At 37.5% G+C, this 13,718-nt stretch overlaps 1 protein-coding gene across 5 annotated transcripts in view; it reads left to right on the top strand.

Moving 5' to 3' along the window:
• Positions 1 to 13,718, top strand: part of LOC150019828 (platelet-derived growth factor D) — a 272,810-nt gene that overhangs the window by 235,863 nt on the left and 23,229 nt on the right. For 3 of the 5 annotated variants that reach the window (XM_090268072.1, XM_090268070.1, XM_090268068.1), the window contains exon 6: positions 7,920 to 8,134. In XM_090268072.1, coding sequence (XP_090124198.1) covers positions 7,920 to 8,134 — 215 coding nt within the window. Of the gene's footprint in view, positions 1 to 7,919; positions 8,135 to 12,023; positions 12,890 to 13,718 lie in introns of those variants that run through there. The other 2 variants (XM_090268069.1, XM_090268067.1) reach the window with 1 other exon arrangement.

Below are 13,718 nucleotides of genomic sequence, written 5' to 3'. Positions count from 1 at the left end.
GTTGTGATACAGTTATGGAGATAATTGTTAAGGCTGTCCATTTAACAATTTTGAACTATAATTATACTTTAAAAAAGAGTTGCCATTTTTTTATGCACATGCCAAAATTGACATACACTCCTCTTTTTAAAAAAATCAGTATCGTAATATTGAGTGGAGCAAATATATTGATTTTAAATTGATTCCAAGTGAGGGAGTTTGAAGTATATAATTTTTACAGATTCTAAATGGTGAGATGCTATAACTCTGAGACACTTATCAATCCATTTCCAAAGATCTAATACTAATTATATGATTTCTCTAAGAGACATAAAACACTTGACTTTTTAATTTGCAAACTATTACAGGTAAATCACTGGCATAAAAAACTGAAGATTAAATGAAATTAATATGTTGTGTAACAAAATATTTGAAATGGTTTTGAGTTCTCTTAGGTCAGAATACCTTTTATTTTAAAATTAGTCATTGATAGCTGTTTCTTTGTCATGCCCCTGCATGTGAACCATAAAAATACACATTTCCTAGAGTGATTTACAATGTGGTAATTTCAGAGTATGTACACATGTTTTAGAAACAAGTTGAAGTCACCACAAGTCAAATGCTTGTAATTTTATCTGCCTATTTGAGATCTCGGTAAGAATTTGCAAAAAGCCCTTGGCTGACACTAGTGATGGATCACATAAGTCGGTCTTGAGATATTATTCCTGTGTAACTATCTATCTGTGAATTAACCAAACAGAGATACTGGGCACATTAAATCAAGATGGATTTATTTTCTAACTTCTCATGTTGAATGAGGATTAGCTTCATTGAGTTTCCTGAACCATGTGATATGCACCAAGTAAAAGCTTTCTTGATCAGTATTAAAACTGTTTACCATAAATTTGATAGAAACAGAGCAAAAGACAGAATGCTGTAGTGGGTAGAGCATGGGCTTTGTAGTTGTGTAAACTTGGGATAAAATTCTAACTCAAATCCTAAGACTAGTGGCCTTGAAGAAGTCACTTATACATCCTGAGCCTCTGTTTTCTGCAATGTGAGTGTCTCTAATGATAACCACTTTGAGAAGTTGTGTTAGGATTAATAATAGGAGAGTGTATAACACCTAGTGGACCCTCAATAAATGATAACTACTAGTATTACTTGAATACAAAAATCTGCACAGAAGCAAGATATTTCTGTGAACTCTTCTGCTTTCTTCTCTTGAAGGCTCTAAGATAATCAGGAAAACCTCTTACAGAGTGTACAAATATTATCATATTTAAGTATCCTTATAATCTGTACACTCATTAAAAGTTTACAAAATGAGTACCAAGTACTAAACTTCTCTATGATACTATTTACCCAGAAACATTCTGGCACCATTTTGTTTGCTGGATGTTTCCTTTACAAATCTTTTCTTTTTCAGACTGTAGGCACTGTTTATGACGAATATAATTTTTAAGTATCTAGATTTCTCACTCACTCAGTTTTAAAGATCATACCATTATTTATTGTGTCACATGTGTCTATGAGGTCACATACATGAAATGGTTGAAGAAAATCTCAGTACAGAGACAGTGCTCCCCTCCCACAACCAGTGCAGCCTCTGCTCTTTCCCTAGTCGAGGTTGTCCATCATTGTGGGTATCCTAGCCTCACTTTCATCATCCAAGTTATTCCTCCCATCTAAGCTTATGATTCCAATGCAAATTTATTAGAAAAATCCATTTGCTGGTGGAAAACCATAAGGAAATTTTAAAGTCTGCATGGGCAAATGTATCTTTTCCACAACAGTCACTCTTGTTAAAGATGAATGGGTTTGCCTTGTGGGTAGATCCTGTGTCCACTTCTTTTCTTCTGTCAAGCATTGGGGAACCCCTCCAGCATCTATTTTCTCACCACCCCATGACCTTAAAGAGAAAGCACATCCTTTCTAGAATGCACACCCCTACTGAAAGTGCTGGTGCTAGGAGACCTAGCTCATTAAGTATCTGTATTGCAAAAAGCTGTGCCAAGTCCCATGACATTAAACTGAACACACATGTTGGTTGCCTTCTGATCTTTGGGTCAAGGTGGACATGACCTTCCTTTTCTTAATGATCACCAAGTACAAAATCTCGGCTGTTTGTGTAATTCTATTCTTATCCTTACCTCATCCATCTGTTCTAAACATTTCAACAATAAAGTGGGACATACCTACTGAGAGCTAGGATTTGGACCTATTCCTCAAATACTCAACTCATTCAATCGTAATAAACTCCTTGGCAGGAGAGTATTCTTATTCCCATTTTACATGGTAAAAGAAACAAATTCAGAAACTTTCCATAACTTCTACAAAGTATAGAGAGCCATGGCATTGATCTGGGTTTGTTGGCCACAAAGCCCATGCTGTGGGAAACTCATGATGTTTAAAGTTCAGACTCATAGTCTAGTAGATGAGAGAAAAAGCAATGTTTAAGATCTCCTTGATTCTTTTCCTCTCCTAACTGTGTCCTCGCTCTTCCTTTCATAGATGAATGTACTTCAGACATCTCTCCAGGTCATGAGGTCCTAGAATTCAGAGAATTTTCTTATAATGGTGTGAGCTGCTTTTGTGCCTAATTCAGTGCCTTGCGGATATTCTTGTACTCATCCATTCATTTTTCAGCACATATATGTCAAATGCCAACTGGCTGTCTAGTGACTTTAGACAAGTCATTGAACTCCTGTATCTCAGTTTTCACTATCAAGTGGGGAATAGTAGTCTTTAAGGTGAGTTCTGAGGATTCAATGATAATGAAGTTTGTAAAAGAGGCTCACACAGTACCAGGCACATAGTAGGTACACAATACATTTTCATTCACTCATTGCTTAACAATGTTTTTAAACCCTAAAATTAGGAGTCATCTAATTGGGAACTTTTTAATGTAATTTAGGTTGAATTCTATAAACATAAATGGTAAATGTTTCCATTCTTTAGAAATTAAACCAGCAAATGGAGTCATGGAATTCAAGATTTTAAGTTTAAAATATATTGTCATTCCCTCTCTAAAAGTTATAAAATAATTCTTCTTTCCAGATTTACTTTCACTTCTAAATTGGGGTTGAAATGTGAAAACAGCTTTCACAATTATGTACTGATTTATAGAAAAGATAATCATAAAGTTACAGGGAGGTTGTAATGTCCATAAAAATGAAGACACCTCCTAAGGAATTTATGAACCTTGATAAAGGCTGAGATCCCCTAGTTGCTTGATATAAAAATACTACAATTATTTACATGTTCCCCTTACCTCCCCCACTATCCAAAGCACTATAAGTCTAGTGCTGTAACATCAAAGTCAAAATTTTATCACTTTACATGACAGATTATGACATTGCTTTCAATTTGACTAAGGACATATTCCTGACCAGCTTTTGATATGCATTAGGGACAAGCCTTCTTGATGCCATCCTCTCTCCTGTGTGGCATGTCTTCTAGATTCAATAGGTCTTGGCAAAGTTATCTTCATGCCTCAGAGTTCTAGAACTGCAGCTTCTCAATTTTAACCTAACACTAGTAGTAGCTTTATTTATTCAGATATTAGTTATTCAGCACCCATTTCTCATGAAGAAAATCTGGACTGCTTAGTAGGAGTATAAATGGCTGAGACTTTCTCTAATTTGGATTTTAAGTTTCTGGGTTTTCATTCAGAGTCACAAAAGACAGATATTTGAAGAAAATCAGAAACACTTGCCCAGGGATTCATAGCGACTTCAGGATTTTTGTTTGTTTGTTTGTTTGTTTGTTTAATTGGTTATTTCAAATATTCTAAAATAGCCCATGTGTGTGGACTACAAAGATTCATTTATTCAGCAGTGCCTTGCTTCTAATTGTTGAAACCAAAAGGTTTTAGAAGACGTGGACTTAAATGACCTATATTTGGTCCTTCCACTAAGGGTGGAGCACTAGGAGAGGAGGGATAAAAAGATTATTAACTCTGCTTCCTAGAACCTTATGGTAACCTAGTGGAAGAGAAGTATCTAAATACAGAAAATAATAAAACAAAATGAAGATCATGAATAGACACTAGTTCCCTAAGTTCAGGTGAACAAATGAATCACACTATATTGCTTGATATTAAAGGAAAAAAATAGGCTCACTTACATTTGCCTGGTTTATTAGCCAGAACATGGTGTACTTTTAAGGTGGAATCTGACACATGGATGTGTGCACAGGAGCACATGCTTGGGTATACGTAACTGACAATATCTTGAAAATGACAGGTCATTGCCTGTCAGCACACCTAAGAAGCCAGGTCATTTGGACAGGGTGTGTTCTCTAGGGGGAAGGCTCCAACATGCCTTGGGGAAGCTGCTCTTTGCACCCTCCTTCAAATCTTCAGACGGGGGCTCATAAGTACAAGAGGCTTGATAAAGCCTGTATTCCAACTCTGACTCCACCACTGACTGAATGTTTGGCTTTGGACAACTTTTTTTCTTAACCTTCCAAAAGCTCAATTTTCTCAACTATAAAAATAAGAGCAATAATGGTATATAATTTATAGTGTTTGTGGGGACTTTATGCAATTATACATGCGCAGAATGTTTCACATTACCCATGAATATAGGAATATAAATGGCCAGGATCAAAAACACCAGGTGAACTCTCCTTTATCCCACACCTAAGCCTTAATAGACTAGAAACTGAACAAGGGTGTGCTTTCTCCAATACACCATTGCTTTACACATCCCCACCCCAATAATCAGAGCCTGGAACTCTTATAACAACCCAAGGAACTTCTGTGACTGGGCTATGTTTTGAGGCCAGGGCTGCTGATAGAAGGGGGCTCCCACTGTGCTGTACAGGGCCCCCCATTGGATTAATGTGTCCAGGGGAAGCCCTTGGGGACAGTGAAGCCTTCTCAGGCTTTTCAACAGATTGTCAGTGCATAGCCATAAAAAGGCAAGAAGACTCAAATTCAGAAGGACAGCTAAAGAGGAATTATAACATTATGTACACCTGGGCGAACTAGGAAAATTACATGGAATTAATGGGCCTTTGAATTAAATTTGGAACATTCTTGCTGCCATATACTGTTTCTCCATAGAAATCAAAGCAGGAAAGGAAAGGGCAGCCCTTCTCCCTGGGTTTGTGCCTCTTGGCCTTCCTCCCTCCCAGCACCCCAGAGCCCCTTCCACCCTGAAGTACCGCTGGAAATCTTAATTGCTGCTCAGCCCCTTGTCTGGCTCCCTGCTCTGCTGCACTGCTAATCAGTCTTCCTTGACTGGAAACTCAATATCCCCTGCAGAAAATCTGCAATCTTACTTTGAAGTTATTTGCATCCAGTCAGAAGAACCTTTTAGTTCTAGTTCTAAATTGAGTGTCCCAGTGGCTTCAGTCCCTTGATAAGCAGGGCAGCTGGATTCTACAGCAGTCACACTGGGCCACAGTTCTTAGTCATATTAGGAGATTGATGCACAAGACTGACAGCATGCTAACTTTGTTCATGGTGGGAAGGAACCGGAAGTAGCCAGTGCTAGTCAATAAACTATGACACAATGTGCAGAGCTTGGTTTTAAGGCAACTAATACATATATACCTTATTCTGGTGTGTTGAGGGCACTTTAGGGTTTAGCTACATTTCTATAGAGAAAGCATACTGTAATTTGGCTTGGATATATTCTAGAGATAAGGATGTAGCCATTCACCACCCCAATCCTAGTACCACAGTTTATAGAAGAGCTTGATACGGAACAGGGGACAGGGGTGTCCTTCCTTCAGCAATTGGGAACCTGTCATTCTCCCATTCCACTTGCTGTAACAAAGACTATAGAACAAAATGGAAAAGGGTTTCAGTTCCACTTTCCCACTTACTATTCACTTTGATGGGTGAGGAACAAGGAAATGTAGTCATATGTGTAAAGTGCCTAGCAAAGGGCTGAACTAAAGAGACTCGGCACTGTTATTTCCTACCTGTCCCTCTCTGCCTCCCCCCCAGAGCACAACCTCTTTTTGCTAATTGTACCTCTTTACACTGCAATGCTAGACAAAATATACTCCCGTTATCACAAGCGGCAGTTTTGGCCCTCTGCGTCAGCCCTATCCACAGGCCCAGTAATGCACAGGCCAGCACCAGAATTTATCTCAGGGTGACATGTGTAATGGATGGTTGCTGCACTTCTTAATCCATTTATGTAATCCTTCCTGCTTTGCTTGCAGTTATTTGCAGAACTTCAGCAGCAATAAAATGGTTCCTTTCCCAGGATGGAGTTCATTCAATTTAAATCTGGATTGATTATAGCTAAAACTTATGATGTCTTTACAAAGGAAGAAAAAACAGCAATAAATTATGAACAGTAATTATTTAGCATTTATTCAGCCTCCACAGTGTCCTGGGCTCAGCATAAAACAGTTGGAGAGAAACCCCTGCCCTTGAGAATGAAGGTCTAGTTGCTCATATGAAACAGGACTCAGGACAGGGCACCAATGCAATTGCCATTCCGCTCCTCATCCAAGGCTTTCTGCAGCCATCTGGCCAGTCTTTCCACTGACTCCATGAGGTCAGGTGGACTCTTCACCCAGCAGTGCCTTCTTTTCCTTCAGTTTCCCTCGGATGCATTCTACTGACAGCATCCTTAGCCTCTGACCTCTACCCCAATGGGCACTCCTTATTGCTTCTCAAGCAGTTTTGCTTTACAACTAAGACACTTTGTTGGAGCTAGAGTTCAGGGTCAGCCTGATGCTCTCTACCTGACATTTGTGGGATTCCTCCTGTGGTGGCCTATGGTGACAAGGGAAGCGCACTGGGAAATGGTATGGAACCTGTGCAGACAAGGGACTTTCTCTAACTGTATCCTTCTGAGAACATAGTCATGCATGTTCTCATCAGTCAGAGGGGTTGGATGTCAAGTGGATGGATCTTGAACCACTAATTAAAATGTAATTTATATAATAATGTAAATATAATTCCTATACATATTTATGACTAAAATTTGAAAATTTAGGGTTATGCTCTTCATTCACAGAAGTCCCAGTAAACATACCCCTGAGCAGTCATTTATATATAATAATGGCCAAAAAAAAAGAAAGAAAGAAGAAATGTCTGAATTTTTTTTCTTTTAATTTTTGACCATTTGACTTTAAAAGGAAGATATTTGGGGACGATAACAATTAATCAAAATGAATAACAATAAACAGCATTAATTGAGTATCATGCATACTAGATTCAATCCTTCAAATATTGCTGTGAAGAAGGTAGTTATACTATTTACATTTTATCGGTGAGGCAGAGGCTCAGAGTAGTTAAGTAACTTTCTAACTAAAAGGAGGTACAGCCATGATATGAAAGCAGCTGTATCTCTACTGCAGGGCCCGCGAATTTAACCACTGAACAATACTGCCATCTAGGACCTAATGCACAAACATGCATCATATTCACAATCCCAAAAATGCCATTTCCTTTAACATTTTGGTTGACCTCTGAGTTAAAGTGAGCTAAAACTTTTTCTTTCTCACATTTACTTGTAAAATTTCATTGCCAGTTAAATATATTGGAATAATTTTCCCTAACATGTCCCTGATACAATTCTAATTATATTTAAGTAATATCAAGAAGAAATATTTAAAAGGCAATTATTTTAAATTGCTGATCACGTCATTATTTTTACCTCAGAACATTTTTTGCATTAAAAACGTTACAAGATAACTCGAGCCAATATACAGATGTAACCAAGTTTTTTAGTTTAGTTTTGTTTTGTTTTTACTTGTTGATTTTTTGAAGGGCAGACAGAATCAAAAAGAAAAATTAGACTTTTCACCTCTGGTGTCTGGAGTAGTAATTGAGATCCCAAGTACACATTCAATCCTCGGGTTAAGATTGCCCTCACAGAATCTTCCCGCCCATTCCCCATAACACATGCTGAGAGTGTTTGCTTGCAGCTGTGCTCTTGCTCACACAGTGTGTGTGTCTCTTACAGTTGACCTGGACAGGCTCAATGATGACGCCAAGCGATACAGCTGCACTCCCAGGAATTACTCGGTAAACCTAAGAGAGGAGCTGAAGTTGACGAACGTGGTCTTCTTCCCACGTTGTCTCCTTGTGCAGCGCTGTGGAGGAAACTGTGGCTGTGGGACGGTCAACTGGAAGTCCTGCAAGTGCAATTCAGGGAAAACTGTGAAAAAGTATCACGAGGTATGTCACTCCCCAAGGTCTTTGTTATAGTGCTGCATCCAGCAGCTTCCGCTGCAAAAGTCATGGAACCTACAGGGTTCTCGGAGGCAGCACCATGGCATACAAATGTTTTCAGATTATTCACTGCACAGGGGCACCCAGCCAGGGGGATGATCAGGAGCTGAAATTATACTTGCACTAAATTTGTCAGCTAACAGCTCTGGGGAGGATCAAAATCCATCCTGAAGAAGGGACTCATTCTAATCCACGTGGGTTGACACAACCTTGTCAGAATACACATCTAATCAAATGTACGATGAAGTAACTTCAGAGCTTACTTGGCCTCCTTGTAGAAATATCATGTTATTTATTTACAAGTTAATACTGTAAAATCTAAGTTCCTTTAAGGAAATGCTAAGAGCCAAACTTTAATGCAATTAACTCATTAAAAAAATTAAGCAGAGTAAAGATAGCAAATAACTTGTCATAAAATAAGCATTGTCAGAGACTTTTTGATTCTGTAAATACTAAAGTATTTTTATTTTACAAATACTAATTTTCCTAAATACTACTGAGTGCTACCTTGGAAATCAGCTCTGAAGTTATGCAAAAATAATCAAATATAAATAAAAGAAATAAGAAAAACAAATATCCAAGGAGAGAGCAGTAATCTTTAATAATAATTATAATAACAGATTCATGAGCACCTAGTATGTGCCAGATACTATTATAAGTAATCATTAACTCACTTAGCAGTTTCTCAACACTGCTGTAAGGGGGAGGGTGATGCTATTTTTATTCTCTTTTTATAGGTGAGTAAACTGAGGCCTAAGAGGACTAGTAAGCTGACCAGTGTGACACAGTTGATAAATCACAGAGCCAGGACCTACTCTCTGATCCACTGGTTCCAGAGTGCATGTTCTTATTACTGGTAACACTGTGTTCTCACTTTTAAAGTATATAGCATTTATTGAGCATTAAAGAATAGACTTAGGGAAGTTAGAACTGCTCCTCAAAGTGACAGCAGCTTTATCACTTCCCGACTGTGGGAGCATATGCGAGTCACTGAAGTGTGGAGACTCAGTTTTCACACATGTGCAGTGGGAGTAAGAAAATATATCAGATAATCTCTTACAGGGTGGTTCTGGGCGTCAAACAATACACTGCATATGAAATGTGTTTAAGATACGAAACATCAAATAGAAAAGGCTTAAAAATTCAAACTAAAATGTGAAGTAAACATTATTGTTAGGGATTGTTGTTTGAGTTGCTTTTTATCAGTATCCAAAACAACAACAAAAACAGATAGTGCTCCCTAAAAATACAACCTCCAGTTTTGTAAAACTGTTTTTGTTATCCTGAAAACAATAAAACAATAGTGAGCTAGGAGGTAACTCCTGAGCATAATGAAAATGGATACGTCACAACTGGTACTTTCCACTTGGGAAATGCAGGAAGCCGTGGGCCACTGACCACGCTTACCTTACACGGGGAAACACGTTATTTTAGACCTACATAGAACAAATTTATTTTTTTTAGAACATATTCTTTTAGTCACAAGAATTTCTTACTCCACCCCCACAGTTTTCAAAGGGAAAATAAGTCCTCATATCCGGAGAATGCTATCATCTGTGTTCATTGTGTTTTATATTTGTATGACCTGATGAACTCTAGATTGGATATTGTCCCTGCATTCATGAAGCAGAGTTTTGTAATGTTTAGTTATAACCTGAAGATGAATGTAGAAAGCAATAATCAGGTTAGAGTTAAAATAATCTAGGAAGTGGCAAGATCTCTACATAGTCATAACTGAGGAAAACATTCAAGTTCTGTCTTTGATATATTTGCAAAGTGTTTTATTTTCCTCTTGACTCTCTTGTCAGGTACAAGTTACAGCTTGATTTTTTAAATTCTGGATTGTGGAAACAGCAGAGTTAAACATACACTCAAAAGGACTCTCACCTCCCAGACAGGGTCCTTTTCTTAGTTCCTTTCTTGTTTCTGTAAACAATAGCTGTTACCTGTAAATTCCTGTAAACAATTAGTACCTAGAAGGGGAAGCCCTTGATCTCTTTGTTCAGTCAAACAAGCAGGCCTAAAATGTTGGCATCTTTTGAGACTTCTGTCAGAAGCATCTCTTTGAAACATGCATCATAATATTTTTATTTCTAGGAGTCTGCAGAGCTCAGTACAAAACCACTCTGCCAAGTGCTGGACAAAGGGATGAGACAGCACCAATCACTGAGTCAGTAGCTGCATACCTGGAAAAACAGGCCTGGCATGTTTCCCCTAAACTCCTAAAATACCCTTGAAGCATGTCACAGTGATCATTCTGCCGAGTGCCCTCTGGAAAAGAGCAGAAGGCTTGTTTCATTTCCAGAAATGCAGGCTGCTTGAGCTAGGCTAATTAGGCAGAAATCCTCATCCTTTACTCTATTAGTTCTATATATGTGTTCTTAACTCAGAGAAAGGAAAATGCAGGTTCTTCAGCTCCTGGTTATAACTGATGAGATGTGAAATGAGTTTCTATGAGAGATGATCACCCTTAAGGGTGACTAGAACTCATCACATAAACAGGCCTGTGTGATTCTCCACAGATACTTCAATGCTCAACATTTAAAGAATAAAATAAAAAAATTATAAAGCTCCTAATGAAGCCATTATCATTGCTTTATTCACAGGTCATGCTATTTCTCTTGTAGGGGTTGTAGCATTCTTCACTGTGCGATACAATGTTAGCATCTTTATTATTTTCTGTTCTCAAAAGTTTGTAGGAATTCTATTGAAGTATTTTTTTTCTTTTTCCTAACAACCATTCTATGCCTTTTGGAGTATATAGGATGTAAAAGATACACCTTAGGTAGTGATTTTTTAAATGCGGAAGACTCCAGGAAACATACAATATAAACAGTTAGAGGATGTTACATATCAGTTCTCATCTCCCCTTGATTATGCATGAAGATGAAGTAGGCTGTTTCCTAGAAATATGGTGACATTTTTTGTCAATATTTACTGTTTTTCATCGTTTGATCTCCTACGTCCATTCAGTCAACAGCTAAAAATTTGGGAAACAGCCGAGAGAGAGATAATAATTACTTAATTTTCTTTGTCCTTTCTCTCATGATTCTGTCACAAAGCTAATATAACCCCCTATATTAGTAGAACTTTCAGTAATAATGGGACTGTTTCATATCTGTACTGTCCAATATGGTAATCATTAGCAACATGTGGTTATGGGGCACTCGAACTATATGTAACACACATAAGAAACAAAATTTTTTATTTTATTTACCTTTAAGTAACATTAATGTAAATACCTACATATAGCTAAGATTAACCCTATTGAACACATAAGCCTGTTTCTGACACATTTACAACATCTAGAATCTTTCTTGTCTCTGCACAGAATTAAAAAATGACTTTAGAGGATTCTTTTTATTTTAAAGTAGAATTTCATATTAAAAATTGCTCCCTATTAGTTCGAGCTAGAGATGTAGACAGATATTTATAAATGAAACAGATATTTATAAATATTTGTTTATAAATAGATATTTATAAATAATTAGAGGTAATAAAATATTGAGTTTCAGACTTGAGATAAAAGAACAGTAATCTTAGTTTTTACATGCTTTAACTATCTGTTATTGGAACAAATTTAGCTAAATTTGTTGAGACCAAGAAGACAAACACATTTTTTTTCCAGTTTATACTCTATGCTAAAGGCAGTGAGAGTTTGGGTTATGCTATAACTAATAACAAAATTCTAGAAAATCTCTTTGTTATTTTTTTCTGGAACTATCATTTCCAAGGCTTATATAGAGTCCCCTGTTTCCTTCCTTCTTTCCCTTTCTCCTACTTTGAGTGAAACTAGGTGAAAGCTCTTTTTCAAGTTGTTTCTGTGTCTTCCTAGAGACAGGGCGATAGAGGAAAAACTTGTATGATTGAAAGAGAGAAGATGTGGATTCTGGTTCCAGCTTTGCTGCATGGGAGGCCACCGAGGGCCAGCCAAGCCAACCCTCCCAGGGCCTTGGTTTTCCTCACTTAGAACCTTCAATTCTGAGTTCTGAGGCAGCCCTGAAATTACCTGATGTCCATTAACTGTTATGCTCTTCCCTAGCCCCAAATCTCATCTTACTGAAATTGTGTAAGGAATATAAACAAATTGATGGTTGAAATACTAGATAAATACAAAAGAATAAAGTTATGATCTGGAACAGTTAATGTTTATAGAAAAGATAATTCACTCATCAATAATAACACCTGTGCTCCTTACCTCCTGGGGGTACTGTGTGAATAAAAGCATCTGTAGACTGTTAAGCACACAACAGATGTGAGTGAGATTTTCTGTGTACATTTTCTGGCTTTCTCAGTTCTGACTTCCTCACCTCCCAAGTGAATGGGCTCCGTTGAAGTACTATAAAATGCATACATTCTTTCCCTTCCAGATCTAACTGCACATCAGTCCTTCCTGCCAGAGATTAGCAAACCTGTCCTGGGGCATCATATGTCTCAGATAAATGAGACCCACCTGTGTCATGAATGGTTCTCAGGTGCTGAAACTTGGTGCCCAGCTAGGTTTCCATTATATTTTCTGCAATGGGTAAGCTGAAAATGTAGTCACTAGTTCTCTAAGACGCTGTCAAAATCATTTGACTATTTAGTTTCGTAAAGGAGAGGACTGCACCTAAGTATACCCTATGATAACCTCAGGGTACTCACAGAAAACTTCTATTAGAAGTAAATATTCACAAATATCAAGATTATATTTTCAAAATTCATGGAAGTTTTATAGCTCCTCACTGTAAACCCAGTCTTTGATCACTTTCAAGCTTAATTCGTCAGCAAAACATTACTGAACATGTTGTCATTTGTGTCTTTTTTTAATTGAATGCTATGTCTTGTAATTTGGTATCAGTTCTTTCATTACATGGCCCAGTCTATGCTGCAACTACCTGCCTGCAAGCTGGGCAGTTACGCTGGTAGAAAATAATGTTATTCCTTCTCAAAGTAGTTTTGCTTGTAGTCGTTTTCAGAAAAATTGACTACCAGGCCTTAAAATCTTAACTCTGCACATTTTTTATATAATCTACAAGCATGAAGAAGTCAAAATGGAAGCAAAAAATATGAAGTGCTCTTTTATTTTCTTAAGATAAGAAACTGTGTGTGTACTGAACAGTGCCTGCTTCAGAAGTTGGGTAGAATCTTAAATAAACTCTCAATGATTCAGGTTTATTATACATTGAATTTGTCCTGAAATATGTACTTGTGTTTCTGTGTCAGCCATTAATTTGAGAACTGTTACAAGGCCTTAACAACCTTTTTTTTTTAACATTCCCAATAAGCAAGAACCCAACTCAGCAGATAGCTTTTCTGCCTGGTGACATTTATTAGTGTATAGTTTTATGGCAATGATTCATTCCATGGTATATTGGCACTGTAGTTAAATATCATTTGTGATATGGTAATTTGCAAAATGAGCACTTTTGGCTTTGTGTAGTGGTATGAAAGCTACCAACTGGCTCTGTCATTCTCCATTTAATAAAAGTCAACTTTCCCTGGCTTCACGTGATTTTCCAGGTGGTGAAGAGGAGTCGAGATTTCTATT

The sequence above is a fragment of the Furipterus horrens genome, unplaced genomic scaffold (genome assembly GCF_987537825.1).
Source record: "Furipterus horrens unplaced genomic scaffold, mFurHor1.1.pri manual_scaffold_2, whole genome shotgun sequence".
NCBI lineage: Eukaryota > Metazoa > Chordata > Mammalia > Chiroptera > Furipteridae > Furipterus > Furipterus horrens.
Note: the sequence above shows the minus strand (reverse complement) of the source record. Positions and strands in the feature narration are given on the sequence as shown.